Source organism: Euprymna scolopes, chromosome 33 (genome assembly GCF_053919585.1).
Source record: "Euprymna scolopes isolate OS-2025 chromosome 33, ASM5391958v1, whole genome shotgun sequence".
Classification (NCBI taxonomy): domain Eukaryota; kingdom Metazoa; phylum Mollusca; class Cephalopoda; order Sepiida; family Sepiolidae; genus Euprymna; species Euprymna scolopes.
In genome coordinates, this window is record NC_136514.1 from 80,027,804 (window position 1) to 80,050,093 (window position 22,290).

The 22,290-nt window shown below is 32.1% G+C and overlaps 1 protein-coding gene across 1 annotated transcript in view; it reads left to right on the forward strand.

The window, feature by feature from the left end:
- Positions 1 to 22,290, forward strand: part of LOC145258320 (DNA topoisomerase 2-binding protein 1-like) — a 178,246-nt gene that overhangs the window by 91,815 nt on the left and 64,141 nt on the right. The window contains exons 19-24 of the mRNA XM_080116401.1: positions 1,254 to 1,366; positions 1,784 to 1,843; positions 3,362 to 3,490; positions 11,883 to 12,312; positions 15,343 to 15,471; positions 20,545 to 20,610. Coding sequence (XP_079972527.1) covers positions 1,254 to 1,366; positions 1,784 to 1,843; positions 3,362 to 3,490; positions 11,883 to 12,312; positions 15,343 to 15,471; positions 20,545 to 20,610 — 927 coding nt within the window. The remainder of the gene's footprint in view (positions 1 to 1,253; positions 1,367 to 1,783; positions 1,844 to 3,361; positions 3,491 to 11,882; positions 12,313 to 15,342; positions 15,472 to 20,544; positions 20,611 to 22,290) is intronic.

The following is a 22,290-nucleotide window of genomic DNA, read 5'->3' on the forward strand; positions in this document are numbered from 1 at the left end:
TCAGAAATTACTACAGGAACTGAAGTGCAGTGTATATAGCAGATACCTTTTGTCAAAAGTTGGTTTTGTAAATCATCTGAAATCACACAATCAAAGACAGGAACGACAGTCTTATGAAGAGGCTCTTACAGCACATCCGGCAGCGCTAAGGTGTCATATTTGGGGTCTAATGTGCAAATCTAAAAGGGGCCTGACATGACATTCAAGAATTCACAATGTTATGATGCGAACACCTTTACAAGAGGGAAAGTTTTTATGTTGCATATGTGTACTTTCATGTAGGACTAAAGCTGGATTAAACAGTCAGTTACCTGCATACAGACGCATAACACTTAGCTAAAGAGATGACAAACGTCTGTCAAGATGTAGCGATCATTATATATATTAGGTTGTTGCATAAGTTCCCGCCGTTTTTTTTTGTTTTTTTTTTTTAAGAAAAAAAATTTTAACAGCAAAAGTAAGTTCATGTGAGACACAAGCTCCAAGTTTTTGTGTGAATCCCATCGACTGAAGGTGATGTGAAATTGTCACAAAATCACACTTCATCTTTTCACCCAATTCTCTACATGTCTGCTGACCATCTTCCTTTAAAAGAATCCTGAGTTGATCATCATCTATCTTGATTGGTCTTCCGGAACGAGGAGCATCAATGAGGTTAAAATTAACCTGTTTGAATCTGGTAAACCAATCTTGAACAGTTCTCTCAGCTATAGCGTTTTCTCCATAAATATCCTTGATCACTTCGCTCTCTTTTTGACCTCAATTATAGGCGAAAAGAATGGTGTCGAAAATGTGATTTTTTATCTACTTGACAATCCATTTGATGGTTTTAAACAACAAAAATTTTATGAGCAAAAAAACAATGACCATTATATTGTAGAATAGAATATGTGCTTTCTAATGATATATAACCCTTTGCCAAATATCAAAACATGTTTTAGAATAAAATTTTTATGAACAAAAAAAATATCCAACTATTTCCCAAGGAATATATTTTTGCTTCTGAGTTGCTTAGAAGGCTTCTGTTATTCAACAAAATACTTGTAACACATACTTCATAAAAAAATATGTATAAAATATGTTGGGACAACCAATTGGGAATCGAAAAAAAATTTGAAGTGTATATTATATTGAAATCGTAAAAGTATGAGCCTAATTTCTGATTTAAAAATAAAAGAATTTTTAAATTTATTATTAATTTTTTTAAACTTCATTTTCCATTGCTAATATTAATGATAAATGCCTGTTTGCAGGAATCGTGTCTTGAACAGAATTGCTTGCTTCCGACGGACAGCAACACTTTATTTCAGCCAATTGAAATAAATTTGAGTGCAAAACCTCTGAAAAACTGTGTCATATCATTCAGGTATAAATATTATTTGTTAATTTATTTTCTTCATTTATATTTTTCTTATTTACATGCTTTTCTTACATGTTTTTCTTATGTGTTTTTTTTTTTGTTTACGTGTTTTTCTTGCTTACGTGCTTTTTTTTTTGTTTGCATAATTTTTCTTATTCATACTCAATATGAAAGTAGGTTACCATAAACAAAAATTAGATTGAAAAAAAAAGTTTTTGGATTGGTAGATGTAGAACAGTTGAGGTAGAAGGGTCATTTCTCATGGGAAAATGAAGGAAAACATGGGAGGAAATGATAATGTATTTTTGATCTGATCATGATAAAATCTAGTTATTTGATAGTTTTTAAGATTTATTGATTTTGTTTTTTTTTGTTTTTTGTTCAACAATTAAAATTAATTACAAGTGACTTTTTCTTTTGCAGTGGATTTAGTGGAGTGGAAAAGAACTGCTTAATGTATCTTGGTGACATCCTTGGAGCCACGTAATTATCTTTTTATTTTATTATGAACTAGCAGGGTTACATGGCATTATCCCTATGGAAAAGTGTAACATTTCTATTAAAACTTCTATCTCTTCTCTATCTTTTTCTTTCCCGTGCCTTAGTTTCCCTCTCCCCACCCTTCCTTTCTTCTCCGCCTAATCCATTTCTCTCTCTAGACATATGCACAGACAACTCTCCTTTATATAGATTCCTCAGAGGAATGAATTGGCATAAGGAAATTAACTCCTTCATTAAAAAAAAATCATAGTTACTTTCCTTTAATTAGTACATAATCTGGCTAGAAAACTGACCCTCTCCTAAAAACATTTACGCTAGTTTAGGATCAAATAATGAGTAATTTTTTCCTAAATTTTAGATATAATTCATCCAGGGCAACGCTGATCTAGAAATTACCAGTTTTATGGGTATTTGTTGTGTTATTTTTTAGCTTCAGTTGGGCATACAAACATATACACAGACAACTCCCGTTTATATTATAGAAGAAGAAATATAAAACAAAGAGACGAGGTAAAGTTGCATCTGCCCTTTATAGGAAATTAAGTCTTTTACTGAAATAATAAAAGAAAACCTTAACTTGACAGCATCTGTTCTATACCAATTCTTAAATAGTTATTTTATTTAATATTGTGATGTACATACTTAAATTTACTTGGGACTATTTTATTGGAAAAAATTGTGAAAACGTTTTCTTTCAGTCTTTATATCTAAATGCTTGCATATCTCAAAACAAAATCTATATATCTATAAAAGTGAAATTGTCTGTGTGTGTACACTTCCCTACCAATCTACTCTGTCAATTTTCTGCCTACAGACTTGAGATTTGTCATAATGGGTATTGAGATTTGGGAAATCTTTTTAATCGGTTTTTGGACAGAAATTTGTCTGTTAAGGGATCAAAGTTCAACGATTTGACCTTTGGGAACTCTACCAAACTCATCCAACAATTTTGGGTCTAAACACTTGAAATTTTAGATATAGGTTCCTTGGATATATGGATCTAACTTAATAACTTGATTTGAGCCCAAAACAATAAATTTTAAGGGGTCATAATAGGAGTCAAAGTTAAAAAAAATTGACCGCTTTTTTTTTTTTTTTTTTCTTTTTTTTTTTTTTTTTGTTCACCATACACCTCCAAACACCCGGGCAATGCCTGGCTGAAATGCTAGTAAATATAGAAAGAGTTTTGTGTTTATAAGTTTTTTACGCAAATATTATGCAAGTATAAATCATGTAGAATATCTGCATGAATGATCATCCCATAAGAAAATCGAAAAAAACTAATAAGGAATTAATTAAAATGAATGTTTAAAAGAATATGCAAATTAGCTAGATCTTTTCCAGATGAATGTAATTTCACGACCCATATATAAGAAAGTTGTATTTTCTTTTTAAATAAATAGAAAAAAAGGGAGTTTTAATATGAATATTAATACACACACAAAAAAAAAAAATTATAGGAGTATAGATAAAAAATCTGTTTTTCTTTCTATATTTCAGTTCGCAGTTGTGTTTTGTTAGACGGGCCAGCAAAGACATGTTGGGTAATACTCATTTGGTTATCAAAGAAGCAAGCGGTTCAAAATATGAGGCGGCTTTAAAATGGAAAATCCCAACGGTCAAAACTGAGTAAGTCCCTTGTATACTACTTTTCATACTTATATTACGTTCAAAGATATGATTGCTCCACCATTTTTTTTTTTTTATCCAGAAAAAAAAATGGACTTCTGCGTTTCTTTCTTCCTTTTCTCTTTTGTACTTTTCCCACTTTTTGGTTTGAATTAGCATTTCTTTTTTTTTTTTTTTTTTTTTTTTTTTGCAATAAGAAAAAGATTTCTGCCAAATTACTAAAGTCTTATCTTTTTATTTTTTATTTTTTTGCCACTATTTGACTGTATAGTTTTTATTTCTTTTTCTTTTCCCGTATGTTTCTCTCTTCGTCTTCTACCTTTCCCATATTTTGGTTTAAATTAGCATTTTTTTTTGTTTTTTTTAAATAAGCAAAAAGATTTCTGCCAAATCACTGTAGCCTTACTTTATTATTATTTTTTCCCGTTATTTAGCTGTATGTTTTTTTTATTTCTCTTCATCTCCTTTTTCTTTCTTTTTCCATATGTTTCTCTCTTCCTCTTCTCTTTCATACTTTTCTCACTTTTTGGTTTAAATTAACGTTTTTTTTTTAATAAGAAAAAGATTTCTGCCAAATCACTAGAGCCTTACCTCCTTATTTTTTTGTCATTATTTGGCTGTATGTTTTTTATATTTCTCTTTCTCTCCTCTTTCTTTACTTTCTCTATACAAAGTTTTCATGTTTCTACTTACTTTCATGTTGCTGGCCCATCTCAGATGTAATCTCCAATTACATCTAAGATGAGAAATACTACTTCAGTATATATTAAAAAGTTCAAAATGACCCCAATAAGTCAGCCTATTAAAAAAAACATTCACATTGCAATACACCCATTTTTTATACCGTTTCTGAATTTTTGAGATGAGGATTGATAAGTTGTATTATTTGGATTATTCAGATTACTGTTCTCATCTTGAGTGTTATTTTTACAACGTTTTGATCCATGTAACCTCTGACCATCTTCAGGTGTACCTGGTTGAACTTGGCAATCTTTCTGTTAATGCATGGAATTTCAAATAGAATCTGTTATTTAATCGACTGGGGTAGCATAGTTTCATTCTATCATCTATGACCGGGTAGAAGCCCTAAATAATGTGAAATTATATTTTGAGTATCGCCTGCACTGAGGATTGAAAGTTTAACTTCCAACTGAATTTTACCCAATTCTTTTTATTGCAGACAATTCTAGTATGAATTTTTTGAGCCTTAAATCTATTTTGGATTTTAGATGTACAATTTTACTATTTATCACTAGAGATCACTATTTATTACTAAAGATCACTATTTATTACTAGAGATCACTATTTATTACTAGAGATCACTATTTATTACTAGAGATCACTATTTATCACTAGAGATCACTATTTATTACTAGAGATCACTATTTATTACTAGAGATCACTATTTATCACTAGAGATCACTATTTATTACTAGAGATCACTATTTATCACTAGAGATCACTATTTATTACTAAAGATCACTATTTATTACTAGAGATCACTATTTATTACTAGAGATCACTATTTATCACTAGAGATCACTATTTATTACTAAAGATCACTATTTATTACTAGAGATCACTATTTATTACTAAAGATCACTATTTATTACTAGAGATCACTATTTATTACTAGAGATCACTATTTATTACTAAAGATCACTATTTATTACTAGAGATCACTATTTATCACTAGAGATCACTATTTATTACTAAAGATCACTATTTATTACTAGAGATCACTATTTATTACTAGAGATCACTATTTATTACTAGAGATCACTATTTATCACTAGAGATCACTATTTATTACTAAAGATCACTATTTATTACTAGAGATCACTATTTATTACTAGAGATCACTATTTATTACTAAAGATCACTATTTATTACTAAAGATCACTATTTATCACTAGAGATCACTATTTATTACTAGAGATCACTATTTATCACTAGAGATCACTATTTATTACTAGAGATCACTATTTATTACTAAAGATCACTATTTATTACTAAAGATCACTATTTATCACTAGAGATCACTATTTATTACTAGAGATCACTATTTATTACTAGAGATCACTATTTATTACTAGAGATCACTATTTATTACTAGAGATCACTATTTATTACTAAAGATCACTATTTATTACTAAAGATCACTATTTATCACTAGAGATCACTATTTATTACTAAAGATCACTATTTATTACTAAAGATCACTATTTATTACTAGAGATCACTATTTATTACTAAAGATCACTATTTATTACTAAAGATCACTATTTATTACTAGAGATCACTATTTATTACTAAAGATCACTATTTATTACTAAAGATCACTATTTATTACTAAAGATCACTATTTATTACTAAAGATCACTATTTATTACTAGAGATCACTATTTATCACTAAAGATCACTATTTATTACTAAAGATCACTATTTATTACTAAAGATCACTATTTATTACTAAAGATCACTATTTATTACTAAAGATCACTATTTATTACTAAAGATCACTATTTATTACTAAAGATCACTATTTATTACTAGAGATCACTATTTATTACTAAAGATCACTATTTATCACTAGAGATCACTATTTATTACTAGAGATCACTATTTATTACTAGAGATCACTATTTATTACTAGAGATCACTATTTATTACTAGAGATCACTATTTATCACTAGAGATCACTATTTATTACTAAAGATCACTATTTATTACTAGAGATCACTATTTATTACTAGAGATCACTATTTATTACTAAAGATCACTATTTATTACTAAAGATCACTATTTATCACTAGAGATCACTATTTATTACTAGAGATCACTATTTATTTTGAGCCTTAAATCTATTTTGGATTTTAGATGTACAATTTTACTATTTATTACTAGAGATCACTATTTATTACTAAAGATCACTATTTATTACTAGAGATCACTATTTATCACTAGAGATCACTATTTATTACTAGAGATCACTATTTATTACTAAAGATCACTATTTATTACTAGAGATCACTATTTATCACTAGAGATCACTATTTATTACTAAAGATCACTATTTATTACTAGAGATCACTATTTATTACTAGAGATCACTATTTATTACTAGAGATCACTATTTATCACTAGAGATCACTATTTATTACTAGAGATCACTATTTATTACTAGAGATCACTATTTATTACTAGAGATCACTATTTATTACTAAAGATCACTATTTATTACTAAAGATCACTATTTATCACTAGAGATCACTATTTATTACTAGAGATCACTATTTATTACTAGAGATCACTATTTATCACTAGAGATCACTATTTATTACTAGAGATCACTATTTATTACTAAAGATCACTATTTATTACTAAAGATCACTATTTATCACTAGAGATCACTATTTATTACTAGAGATCACTATTTATTACTAGAGATCACTATTTATTACTAGAGATCACTATTTATTACTAGAGATCACTATTTATTACTAAAGATCACTATTTATTACTAAAGATCACTATTTATCACTAGAGATCACTATTTATTACTAAAGATCACTATTTATTACTAAAGATCACTATTTATTACTAGAGATCACTATTTATTACTAAAGATCACTATTTATTACTAAAGATCACTATTTATTACTAGAGATCACTATTTATTACTAAAGATCACTATTTATTACTAAAGATCACTATTTATTACTAAAGATCACTATTTATTACTAGAGATCACTATTTATCACTAAAGATCACTATTTATTACTAAAGATCACTATTTATTACTAAAGATCACTATTTATTACTAAAGATCACTATTTATTACTAAAGATCACTATTTATTACTAAAGATCACTATTTATTACTAGAGATCACTATTTATTACTAAAGATCACTATTTATCACTAGAGATCACTATTTATTACTAGAGATCACTATTTATTACTAGAGATCACTATTTATTACTAGAGATCACTATTTATTACTAGAGATCACTATTTATCACTAAAGATCACTATTTATCACTAGAGATCACTATTTATTACTAAAGATCACTATTTATTACTAAAGATCACTATTTATTACTAGAGATCACTATTTATTACTAGAGATCACTATTTATTACTAGAGATCACTATTTATTACTAAAGATCACTATTTATTACTAAAGATCACTATTTATCACTAGAGATCACTATTTATTACTAAAGATCACTGTATCAACTATACAACCTCTAGTGATATGCATTAAAGAAGGTATCTCCCAAATAAATATTGGCCCTGTCGGTGGGGCATTAGAATACACCGACTGTCCCCCGGCAGAGGGTAAAAGTCCCTTAATGGGGGTCCTGGATATGACCTTAAACTATATCCAGTGGTGAGGCCCCAGCTTGTGGGCTTTGAGGAGTGTGGAGTCACCCTTTAATTGCCATTGCTCCCAGGTCCACTCTGACCCGGAGTTAGGGTTTCAACTATGGGTTAAATAGAAACTGACTTGAAAACAACAAATATATTCTATTAAAAAAATTTTCTTCAAAATCTTTGGATTTGGCATTAAATAACCTGAAAAGGGTTGATATGCCGTAAAACAAAAACAACCAACCAACCCAAATAAATAATAACATTGCAGTGGACATGCTCAAATATACCATCATGGATGTTAACCAAAGCCAAAAATAGATCTCACACTGATGCAGGAAAGCAAAAAAGTCAAACTCCTGAAAGCGAATACCAATAAAAAAAAAAATTTGGAGAACTAACATAGATGATACGAGATGCCTTCAACAAGTTTCCAGACTTTTTCCGTATGGATTCTTTTATTGATAGTATATACATGGAAACGCTAGTTCCCTTTGAAGTAATCTCCTCCTGCTGCAATACACTTGTATCGTTCCAACAACTTCTGGAAGACTGCATGAAAGTCCTCTTCTGTGAGCATGCCAATGACCCTCGTAACAGCCTCTTTCATCTCCTCAGTTGTCTCATAACAACAGCCTCTAATGTTTTCCTTGAGCTTTTGGAATAACCAAAAGTCACTGGGAGCAAGGTCTGGAATATAGGGAGGGTGAGAAACTATCTTGATGCCCATCTTGGTCAAATAGTCTGTGACAAGGATGGAGTTGTGAATTGGTTGTGAACTGAGATTCATGCAAATCTTTCACATCTTCTGTTCCCCATGAATAATTATATGTACAGTTCCCCACATTGACATAAAACTGTGCACTTATTGTCTTCATAGACACACGACGGTCCTTATTCATGAAATTCTTTATTTGGCTTATTAACTGGCGTTCTGACTTCCTTACTCTTCCCACACCCTTTCATCATCCCTCACAGACTCCTTGCCTTCCTTGACTTTCTTATGCTACTCCAAAACTGATGCTCGATTCATGCAAGATGATCCAAAAGCAGTCTGATGCATTCCATACGTTTCTGTGGCATTTTTTCCAAGTTTAAAACAGAATTTTATTGCATATTATTCTCCTAAAGTGTCCTTACGTCCAGATTGCATTTTTTTAATTCACCAGGTGTGACAATCAAGCTTTAGTAGGGCATATTACAATTCCTGCTGTAGCTGTTGATTTGAGCTTGAAATCATAAAAATTGGTCAGTCATTTCATAAGATGTATAGCAATAACATACTGAATTTTCAAAAGTCTACAATTTTAAATGCCTGTGCAAGAAGACACTTCGTATATAGATATTGTGCAATCTCCAACAACACTTTTTTTGAGTCAGCACTGTTTTGATTCCAATTGCAAGTATATAAGTTCAGCATGACTGGAAACAATGCTGAGATAAGCGGAGAACACATACAACGCCTAGTATTCTCAAATGATAACCCATCTGGTACTATTGGCCAGGCTCATCATTGCTCAACTTTGTTGATCTGTCAAGAAACCAGTAAATCAACATGATTATGCAATATATAATTCACAGACAGATTGTTTATCTAATATATGAAAGGCAAACTGTGTGTGTGTGTGTTTGTATGTCTTGTAAAAACTTCCAACAGACGTGTCAGAACGTGACAAAATCGGTATCGTTTTAAAGCTCAAATATCGAAAAATTGGCCAGTAACATTAATTTCTTCACCCTCAACTGGGCAGTTTTCTACAAGGAGGGGGCGTTTTTTTCGTCAACATTTTCACAAGTCATCATCTCCATTGGATTGACTACCCTTAATTCAAATGCTCGCTACTTCCGGTTTTGCGATGGACGCATCAGCTAAGATGTTAGGTTTTTTTGTTTTTCACCTTCTTTTCCTCCTTCGCGTTATGGGTTCGAGCCTGCCTGCTTACCACTACTTTTTTTTTAACACCTCTCTCCACCCAGGCTGCCTACTGTTGTTTTGATCCTCCCCCCTTCCCCCCACCTCTACACTCCTAATACTACCACTTTTTTTTTTTTTAACACGTCTCTCCACCCTTGGGGGTCCTTACTACACCACTTCTCCACACTTGAGTAACGCCAGGTACCCTCGCTAGTCTAATATATAAAAGGCAAAATGTGTTTGTTGTGTGTGTTTGTATGTCTCGCAAAAACTTTTGACAAGGGCAGCGGATGTTCACAAGATCGGTATTGTTTTAAAGCTCGACGACAAATATCGAAAAATTGGCCAAAAACATTAATTCCTTCACCCTCAACTGGGCAGTTTTCTACAAGGAGGGGGTTAGTTTTTTTTTTTTTTACCCCCATTTTTGCAAGTCATCATATTGGTTGAATTGACTTTGCTTAATTTCAATGTGCCGAACTTCCGGTCGGACGATAGAAACATCAGCAAAGATGTCATTTTTTTTTCTCCTCCTTTGCGTTATAGGTTCGAGCCTGCCTACCACTTTTTTTTCTCTCTCCACCCAAACTGCTTACTGTTTTTTTTAATCCCCCCCCCCCCGCTACTACCACTTTTTTTTTTCACACAAAGAATATAAAAAAAAAAATTTCTTTTCTAATTCCATGGAGTTACAAAAATTAGGCTTTTCTCTTTGATCAAATATCTAACAAAATAAAAATAAAGAATTATATAATTAAGAATTACAAATTGTATAAATTTGAAAACTTTGAAAATAATTTCTACTAGATTTTTCAAGAATGTTTCAAAGTTTGATAGAAAAGCAATGGTCAAAGAAGTGATTTGGAAATAGCAGAGGGAAGTTTAGCAATGGAAATCCATGATTCCAAATAGTCATATCATAAAATCTGTGAGCAATTAATTCTTTTGTATTAAATAAATCACAACTCAGAAATCTGTCAATAGTGACGTAAATAATTTCACTTTGGATTTGTGCTGGATATTGAATGTCAACACCAAAAGATATGCTGGTCGACAATTATTATGATTATTCAAGCCATAAAGTTTGATCAGCTAAAATGTGTTTTAGAATAGTAAAAATATTTAGAATAAATATTTATTTACATTAATTTAGGAATGTTAACTTAAAAATGTCATCATAACAATTTAATTGACAACTTAGAAATAATGACATGTAAAAACATCAGGTGATTATCTTAATGATGTCATTTAGTGAGGGGGAGGGTTTTTCGAAATGCGTGGAAATTAATTGTTTAGAACTTGAAGGACAAACAGTAGAGTTAGAGTTGAGGAGTCAACCGGTCGTAATGGCTCAAAGCACCTGGGGGAGTGAGAGGTCCAATGCCGATCAAATTTAAAGAAATGATGGACCAGTATTGTTGCTTTCCAAGGAAGAAAACATCTGGAATAAAGTTGCCAAAAATAAAACCTGAGGCCCTGTCATTCTTGGGGAGAATTTTCATTACAGTTTTCTGACAAGACTAGACCCAAGATGGACCAGATGTTTTTTCTAATTGGTCAGATGATGTTGAAACCCCAAATAAATGTTATTCATCCTTTGTGTTGTAAAGGTATTTATACATAAGCACACAACGAACTTCAAATAGACGATCATCCATATACACAGGTACACAATCTCACTACTAGACGATAAAAGAAACTCATAAATATATACAACCCCACTGCATTATATTCGGATTTTAATAGAATTATATAAGCTTTTATTTTTTTTTCAGCTGGTTAATGGAATTATTCAAGTCTTTTTAATGGTCCTGGATATGACCTTAAACTATATCCAGTGGTGAGGCCCCAGCTTGTGGGCTTTAGGGAGTATGGAGCCACCCTTTAATTGCCATTGCTTCCAGGTCCACTCTGACCCGGAGTGGTAGTACCTGTTAGGGTCCCAACTATGGGTTAAATAGAAACCGACTTGAAAACAACAAATATATTCTACTAAAAAAATTTTTCTTCAAAAAATAACCTGAAAAGGGTTGATATGCCGTAAAACAAAAACAACCAACCAATCAAGTTTTTTAATTATGGATTTTATTTTTATTTCAGTTGGTTGCTTGCCTGTGCCAAAAGCGGTAAATTGGAACCTGAGTCGAAATTCATCCTCACTTCGGCCAAATCTCCATCGAACACTTTTGTAAATGATACAACAGTAACTAACGAAGGAACTGACCCCACTGCCAAAGCAAATTCTGTGTTTGTGACACCGTTGCAGCTACCAGCTGATACATCCAGAGTGACAACTTCAAAAACAAAGCCAGTAGAAACGCCGACTGATCTTGACACGTCACACAACACAAGTGGACGGTCAGATGATACAATCCCGGTTACAAATGCTACCTCAGATAATCATGACATGGCAATAGCATCTAAATTGTCTGGCAGTCAGAAAGAAAACATTAATGCAGCTGCAATGACGACAGCAGCAGTAGATCAAGAACAAATTGGAATGGTGCCATTACAACATTCTAGGGTTAAGGTAAGTATTATGATAAACTTCCTGGATTATCTCCCTTTAATGCAACTTTCATAACTCATCCCTGACATGCTACAATAGTAAGAATAATAATTCTAAATAGACTGTTTCGCCAGTAAAAACAAGCAAAAGTTATAGCCCATTGACTTAGAAGAGTTACATACAGGTGTATATTTGTTGATACACCACTGTTTTTCCTTTTTCAATTGTATTCTTAATAATGTAATATTGTTATCTATATAATTTCTGATTCGCACTTTTACAAAATGTGTGGCATATTATATACACTCTGATACCGGTGGCTTTTGTAATCAAACAACAATTTGATAAATCAACAAAGTTTTATTTACATTACATGATGGTATGACAAGCGAAAGAGTTCGGATCAGTAGGGGGTGGTGTGTGGTTGTTGCGGCTACGGCAGAAGTATGCCGGCTCTTATCTCTCTTCTATTGACTGTCTTTGTTTTGACTAATATTTACATCATCTCACATTCCTTGATCGGAATCTAATTATTCACTTATTTGGACCTTTGATTTGAAATTTCAAATGTTTATTGTCTTGTCTTTTAGGCATTCCAATCCAGTTAAAATATTATCACACATTATTTCATGATCTTGATTCTTTGATCGGAATGTAAAGTGACATCATTACCAGCAATTCGATTTACATCTGGTTTTGCCCGGCTCTGATATTTTCCAGCGTTGTATGCCACCTATGCAACAATAACACCAAATTGCGTCCAATGTATTGCTGTGTTTATCAAATAAATGACAAATTTTATTTGATAACAGGGCATATGACATGAAATGGAGGGAGATAGAGGCAGTGGTAGCTAGAATGCGGTTGATCAACTACTCTTGTGTTGTCTCTTCTCTTGTTTGTTCAACTCGATTTATATTTACCTGCAGTTTTCATAATTCTGTTTTCCATTGTTTATTTGTTTTGTCTAGCATTTACATCTGCTTCTGCATCAGTGGTTAAAAAATGGGCCGTTTTTACGTCAGAGGTCAATAATTAGGTTGCTTTTTTGTTAATTCACTCACTCTCTCAGTAGTCTAGCAATGCACGGAAGTTTTGTTACTTGAGTTTTCATTTTTACTTATTCCGATGTTGCCCATCATCATTATTCAACATAAGTGCTTTGCAAATTGATGGTTGCATATGGTTAAATTTGTGCTCATTTTTGCATAAAATACTTAGTTCGCTGCACCTTATTTCCATACAAAATTTCAACCAGATTGGGCCCAGTAGTTTCTGAGAAAAAGTTGCACTTAAATACTAATCCCTATTAATCTCTAACTTTGCATTGAATGTATACCATAATACTTACTTCACTGCACCTTAAAGCCGATTTTTAGACTTTCAACTATGTATGTCTTTTTCAAAGAAACCTTTTCTTTCTTTTTCTCTCTTCATTTTGGAAATGTTATTTCATGAAATTATTTAGAGAATCAGAACCCCAAATAATATAGACTTTTTGCATTAAATAAATAAAATCATTTTTGTTCCCCCAACAAAAGGAGGGTGGACCTGTGAATTCACCCTTGTCCGTTGGTCCGTCCACATTTTTCTCAATAACTATGCATTGCAAGTTTTTGAGATTTTGCATAAAAATTAAACATGATATGAGTAAAAAAGTAACAGAACGAATTTTCCTAGAAAACTCCAGTTGCCTGCCCTAGGGGTGCCTTTTGGGTTAAAATGGTTAAAATTGACACTTTTGTGCTTATTAAAAAAAATTGATGCCTTTGATTTTTATAAAACTTTCTGAAAAGTTGTAACAAACTGATTTCTATATAATTTTGTTTGTCTATACTTCGCGATAACTCTTGGGTGTGCCCCAGGGTCTCTTTTAGGGCTCATAAAAATACTCCATTTTTGGGACTATTTTACCATATTTGTCCAAAATTTTCTGTGTATGTCTGTTTAGCAGTTTTGCATGGTGCTGAACTCAAATTTAATTATGTTAAGTCCCTTGGGGACTTTTGGGGCTAAATGAGGGGAGGGGAGCAAATGATGGACTTAATCATTTCTTTTTTTGCATGGTGCAGAACTCAAATTTACATATGTTAAGGCCTAAAACTGCACCGTTCGTTCATTTTCACCAAGAATGGATGTCCCCTGGGGAATTTTGGGGCTAAATGGAGGGGGGGGGGATGCTAAACTTAGTCATTTTTTATGCCTTGTTCACTGTGCACTCACGGGGGACTGTGCATGCTTCGCTTATTATGTATTTATTTTTGTTTGAGATTTTCAACAACCTATATCTATCAAGGAAGACTTCTTTTTGATTTTGCCGGTATCAACCATAGCAAAATATATGTCCAATCTTACAATTCTGAATTTTTGAGATAAGGGCTGATTGTTTATATTACTTGTTTCGATTGGACTATTGTTCTCATCTTGAGTTTTATTTGTGCAACGTTTTGGTTGGTGTAGCTTCCAACCTTCATCAGACATGTTGGTTGCCATCTTGGAAAAGAAAGGATAAAAGTTACTAGCTCCAAAGATGATTTCATAATCTTGGAATTGTTTTTGTTTTTTCACCATGGTTTTGTATGCATGGAAAAAAAAACAGCTCCAAGATAAGAACAATAGTCGAATCAAAACAAGTAATATATGAATGTCAAAACAAGTAATATATGAATGTCAAAACAAGTAATATATGAATGTCAAAACAAGTAATATATGAATGTCAAAACAAGTAATATTTAAATGTCAAAACAAGTAATATATAAATGTCAAAACAAGTAATATATGAACGTCAAAACAAGTAATATATAAATGTCAAAACAAGTAATATTTAAATGTCAAAACAAGTAATATATGAATGTCAAATCTTGTTGACAAACATTCAATAAAGTCTGAGTCTGATGAGTTTTGCATAGTTGACGTTCTTTTCAAAATTAAGTGATTTGTCACATTATGATAAACATTTATAAATTTATTTCAAGAATTTATTCTGTTTCATTTTTGTTTGTTGTTATTTTCTTAATTGGTTTTATTCAAGAAATTTGTTTTCATTTCCAGGAATTGCAGAGAGAGAAAAGTACAAAACTATCACCAAGACAGAGCAACATTCAGCCAATTGTTGATAATGAGACCCCTAGCAAATTTTTAGGGTCAGGTAAAGAATATAGGCCTGCATTTGAACTTGATGTAAGTATTTGTATGTTTAAGTGGATGGGGAGGAACGGGTTGAGAAATAGAGATGGAGAAGAAAAAATACAGTTTGGTTTATATACTTAATAGCATCATAATTTTATACCTATTACCATGGATCAATCGGTGAGCTTGCCATACTTAAAGACAAAGTTTATAAGTCCAAACTTCATTCGGATCATAAATAAGTAAACTATGATTTTATTGTAATTTTTTTTTAAATTTTAGATATTACTTATCTAAGGTACCGCTTATCAAGAATATATATACATTTATACATACACAATGCATAACACACATACATATACATACACACATGCATACACATACACAAACATACACATATGCACATATATATACATACACTTACCTACATATGCATACACATACATATATATGCATTCATACACATATGTGCATGTGTATGCATACATACACATATACATGCATACACACATCCATATATACATATACACAAACATATGCATATATACACGTACATACATACACATATATACGTATATACATACACGCAAACATATATACATACACGCAAACATATATACATACATATACACATAGATATACATACACATGATACATATAATGATGGCAGATCAATTATTACATGCTTTCAGTATTTCAGGCCTACATGCGTCACAACTTTTTCATCGCCACAGGACCTTTTTTTATAGACAAATGCCTTAGGGAGTATCCATACAAAAATGATGTTACAGAGTTTTAGCTTTGTACGACAGCTAAATCTCTCTCTTGGTTCAAAATGTTAACATCCAGCAACAAGCAAGAGCAAGATAGGCAGCAACAAGTCAAACTGCAGACCAGCTTAATGCAGGTACTGGTCTCTCGCTTTATGGTTTTTTAAATCAGAGATTTGCTTCTCCTAGAGGGGTTGCCTTCACCACGGCTTACAGGAGCCCTCTCCACCCCACATACACATGGAAATAAACACATGCATGCATACATACAGATGTACGCCAACATACATAAGCATGTGCACACACATGCAAACATAAACACGTAGAGGCACACATATACGCATATACATACGTACACACACATATACATGTAAAATACACATGAAGGAACATTTCAAAAGTCATAAATACTCAATCATCAGGACGACGATGATGGTGTTGGTACAATTAAATGTGTTTGACATTAAAAAAAAAAATACAAACAATTTGTAGAAGAGACAGTCACTCGTTGAAGTGCTTGTGCACTTTACAAATGAATAGATGTCGCAATTGGACGAAAATAAAATCCAAACGATCAGCGATTAAAGCGGCTGGACTGTTTTTGTTCCTTTTCCTCCTGATCTTTTTCTTCTTTTGTTTTTAAAATAAAAAACAGTTTGCTTGAGACTCACACTTCGGCAGTAGACGAGACAACAATGATGATGATGTTGACAAATTCACACATAATTTTCCAAATAAATCGATGTACGAATGGAACAAGAAAAACAATTCAACGGATATGAATTAAAGATGCTTGGACTTAATTCATATGCATACATCGTACAGACAACTACCCTTTATATATGTAGCAATACGCATAAAAAATTGAACTTGCTTAAAATATCCCAATAATTGGATATATAGAAAGAGCTTGATGAAGTAAAGAATTATACCAACTTTGTAGTGTTTTACTTTTAACTGGGGATAGATGCACAGATAATTGCCCTTTATGTAATAGATTATGATATTTATGGTAATTGGAAAGCCATGTTTTAAAATTTCTGAATTATTTCATCATTTGAAGGAATTAAAATTTCTTCAAAATTATTTTGAGACATTTTGTTTTGCAATTCAGCAGAATGTGTATGGACACTTCTCAACCTATATTACTCAACGAATTTTTAATCTACAGACATGACATTTTGTATATAGAGTATTCAAACATGTGAAAAACCTTTAAATCCATTTCCATCTGGAAGAAAGGTCTGCTAAGGGATCAAAATTGATATGTGGGGATAATCAGATTTTTATCTGTTTGTTACCTGCTTTACGAATGCGCATGCATGGTCGTGAAATATGACAGCTTCCTTACGTTAAGTATTAGTTGGTTTGAAAACACTATTTTAAGTCGTGTCAAGCTGGTGTAATGGTTATCGTACTTGATTCACTGTCTTTAGATTTGGATTTTGAGCTCAGCTTGAGTATTTTTTTTTTTACTTACAAAAAGTGAACTGTTTAGAAAAAATAACATAATACTCACATGCATATGTCTCAGTTTCTTTCTATTTTTTTATTTACTTCATTTTTTTAAAGGAATTTAACGTTACATTTAATACCGGGCAATGTCAGATACATCTTCTAGTATTATATGGTAATAAGAAAAGAAAGTAAAACTTTAGAAGACGCAATACGTATCTAAAATCTCCACTTTTGTGCAAATCAAAAACAACCTTGCTCTTTGAAATCAAAATTTTCTTTTTAAACAAAGTCTGATTTTTTGCCAAATTGCTATATTTGACTCGTTTTATTTCTCTTCCTGTTTCTTTCTCTCTCTTGCTTTAACTTGTTCTTTTTGTAATGTGGTCATTAATCGTCTTCAACAGTGTCATTAGATTTTAACACTCGAATCCAACACGTATTCTATTATTACCTTGAAAAATCCTTGAAAGTATGGAAAATGTCTTGAAAATTGTATTCTTTAGTCCAGTAACAAGCAAGGAGGAGTAGTGGGAGCCACCATAAATAAAATCTCCCCTTAAAAATACTTCCCTTGCACAGACGGAACTCTCCAATGCCTCTCCCCCTTAAATTAGGTCAGCTTGGCCCCAAAAAATGGACAAAATGGCAGTCATCTTGGTTGGAAATTAAAAGCTGTAAAGCGAGTTAATATTTGAGATGAAATAAAAAGCATTGCAAAGTATTTTTATTGGTTATACTAACATTTATTTGTTGTAGATTTGCGTTTTTACCACTTTTTTTGAATCGCTGTGGATTGTAAAACAAACCCGAGATTTTGTTTTGAAAACTTGAATTTTGTCTAGAGAACGCCTTGAAAAACTTTAAGAAGCCTTGAAAATCTGTACGAACCCTGTATAAAAGAGTCTTGCAAAGAAACAAATGAAAAGAATTTGACTCGGCTTTTTTTTTCTTTTCAGTTTTAACACAAGGTGTTTATTACCAATTCTTTCCAACAACACATTGCATATTGTTTTAAAAATCTCTTAGTTTGCCATGTATTTGACAAGTGCTTTTCCATCATTTCTTCTCATATGTTTTTTCTCTGCTTTTCTTTCCTTCTCTTTCTCTGCATTACAACACTGGCAACAAAGAATTCAAAACTTAAATTACTATGACACTGGCGATGAGGAATTTGAAACTCACATTTTCACAATACTAGCGACAAGGAATTGAAAATTGAAAACTTACATTACTATAGTACTGGGGATGAGAAATTCAAAAATGTAATTTTCACATCACTAGGGATGTGGAATTCCAAAATTACATTGCCACAGTACTGGGAACGAGGAATTCAAAGGTTACACCACCACAACATTAGGGATAAGTATTCAAAGCTTACGGTGCCACAACACTGGGGACGAGAAATTCAAAACTTACATTACCATGACATTGGAGATGAGGAATTCAAAATTTATATTTCCACAATGGTAGCGACAAGGAATTGAAAACTTACGTTACTATAACACTGGGGTGAACAATTCAAAATTTACATTGCTAGAACACTGGGTCGAGGAATTCAAAAATTAGATTTCCAAAAATACTGGGGACAAATATTCAAAACTTTCATTACCACAACACTGGGGATAAGGAATTCAAAACTTACACTTACAGTGCCACAATATGAAGGATTAAAAAATTACATTGCCACAGTACTGGGGACGAGGAATCTGAAACTTACATTGCCACAGTATTGGGGACGAGGAATTTGAGACTTGCATTGCCACAACACTGGGGACGAGAAATTCAAAAATTACATTGCTACAACACTGGTGACGAGGAATTCAAAAATTACATTGCTACAACACTGGGGACGAGAAATTCAAAAATTACATTGCCACAACACTGGGGACGAGGAATTCAAAAATTACATTGCCACAACACTGGGGACGAGAAATTCAAAAATTACATTGCTACAACACTGGGGACGAGAAATTCAAAAATTACATTGCCACAACACTGGGGACGAGAAATTCAAAAATTACATTGCTACAACACTGGGGACGAGAAATTCAAAAATTACATTGCCACAACACTGGGGACGAGAAATTCAAAAATTACATTGCCACAACACTGGGGACGAGGAATTCAAAAATTACATTGCTACAACACTGGGGACGAGAAATTCAAAAATTACATTGCCACAACACTGGGGACGAGAAATTCAAAAATTACATTGCCACAACACTGGGGACGAGAAATTCAAAAATTACATTGCCACAACACTTATCAAAGTTGAAAAGCACTCACAGATTAAATATTAATTGAGATAGATTATCAATTGAATGATGAACAATATTATGAGAAGGTTAAAGAAAATGATTAATGGAATGAATAAAGTTTAATTAGGTATTTGGTTGATTTATAAAAAGTATTTGTTGACATTTGACTAACATGTTGTAACTGATAGGGAAGCAATTCTGTGATAATGTTTTCAATAAATAGAAAAGGTTACATGAATTTGAGCAAAAAATGTAATTTTACCGCCTTGATTATAGTGATCAGAAAGCATTAGCCTATATATTTGTATCTAGGTAAGTCTGTTTATTCCTAAAATGGGTAGATTAGCTTACTCCATAATAGTAAGCGTTTACGTATTTAACAGAAAAAATGAAGAAAAAAAATTTCTATGATGAATTTTAAAAAACATGCGCAAAATTAGTCACAAAGTTAATTTTAATGTAGGGAAAATTTATCTTACCAAAAAAGGAGACACTCTGGATTGGAATAAAAATAAAAATTACTTCAGTCTAGAGTAATCTCTTCATCACTGACCAAAGATAAAATAGACTAAACATTGCTGCATTAAAATTTATGATAAACAAATTGTGATTTTTTTTTTTTTTTTCTGTTTTTGCAGTCTTTTACGAATGACCTTGAATCGCGGGTTGATGATTTGTCTAACCGTTCCAGAAGATCGAGTATCGTAAGTAGAATTCAAGTTTTTTGTTACATGGCAAGCATTTGCTTATTATTAAATTATTAAATCGAAAGTACGAAAGAGCTTGTTTCAATTCAAGGCAAACTAATAAAAATGAAAAGCAAACTAATAAAAATGAAAAGCAAACTAATAAAAATAAAAAGCAAAGATAACTGCATTCCGCCCAACACGAACAGTTCATATACACAGTAAAATGAATCTATTTCCTCTTATCTTTCTGGTTAATGACTTTCTTCCTACACAATATTTGATTCTTAATGTAAATCGCCATTTGTTCTATTTAAACGTTGGTTTGTGTTCTTTGTAACAAAAATTGTGTTTCAATTTAATTTCTTTCAAAATAGAATTTGTCCACCTTGAAAGATTTTTTAAATGGATACCATTTTTTTTTTTTTTTTTTTAATAATCACCTAGATAGCAGCATCTGCATGGAAAAGAAATTTTGATATCTTTTTTGCTGTCTTTCCTTTCAGTTGTTGCCTTAGAGAAATAGGGAAGAGCAAAATATAAAATAGTCTGGTTTATATATTGAATTAATATCATTAACATGCTGTACTTGCCAATAAGTCAATCACTTTGCTCCCCATTCATAGAGACAGTTTATGAGTTCAAACCTCACCAGGTACATAATTATTTTAACTCAATTAACAAATTGAACTTTACTATTTCAAATTACAATATTAAACAAATTCCTTGGCTTTATTTTCTTCTGTAATTTACAAAATGTGAACCTAATAGCATTGGCCAAGTCAGAGGAGTTAACTTTCACACAATCCCAAACCACTGGTTACTACTCTAAAAGTGCTTCTACGGAATTTGAACCAAACAAAACTGACTTTTGCTAAACTTAACCTAAAACTTAGTTTACAATTAGGTTAGGGCTTGATAAAAAAAAAAATCTGGTTCAAATTCTGTAGAAGCACCAATCTAATAACAGATAATTTCTTCGCTATTCATTGGTGAAAAAAAAAAGTGTGTGCTTTCTTTCATTACCTTTGGCTGCCTTAGATAATTGTTTACTTTTTATCTTAACTTTCTAACTTGACTGAAATGAGTGATGCATAGAGACGCAGCAACATTCCGCTTAGATTATTCTACATTATTGGCAGTATCTCATTCGCATGGCTTCCACAATGAGACTGATTTGAAAATCTTTGTTTCTCGCAACTCAAAAAATGTGATGTTATTCGTCTTATTACTCTGTTTTTTTATGGTGTTTAGCTTCCATCTTACATGTCTTGACACAGTCTTGAGAATATTTTTGTTTTGTAGATTTGGGTTATCATGCATTATTTGTGATCCTGGAGGTCTGTCTTTGCAGCATTCCGGTGATAATGTTCCGATTTCTCTTCACCACCAAAAACTAAACCTATGCCCTCTATCATCTGTCCTCCTTCAACAATGTCTCTAGTAATTTGGACAAGCAATTTGTCGACCAGAAGAGAAGCTCATTTGCAAGGTTCTCTTTCTTCCGCCTCTGCCTGGTTGACACAAATGTGTCTTTGGGCAGCTGAAGATCTGGGCGACGACAATTAAAGTCAACCTGGTGGTACTATCAGACCCACAAGTAGTTTATCTCCAACGATGCAACCAGGAGTGATTAGCCTTATCCTGCAACCTAATCCAAGATCAACAAAACTGAACTGCGATGATTCAAGACGCAGT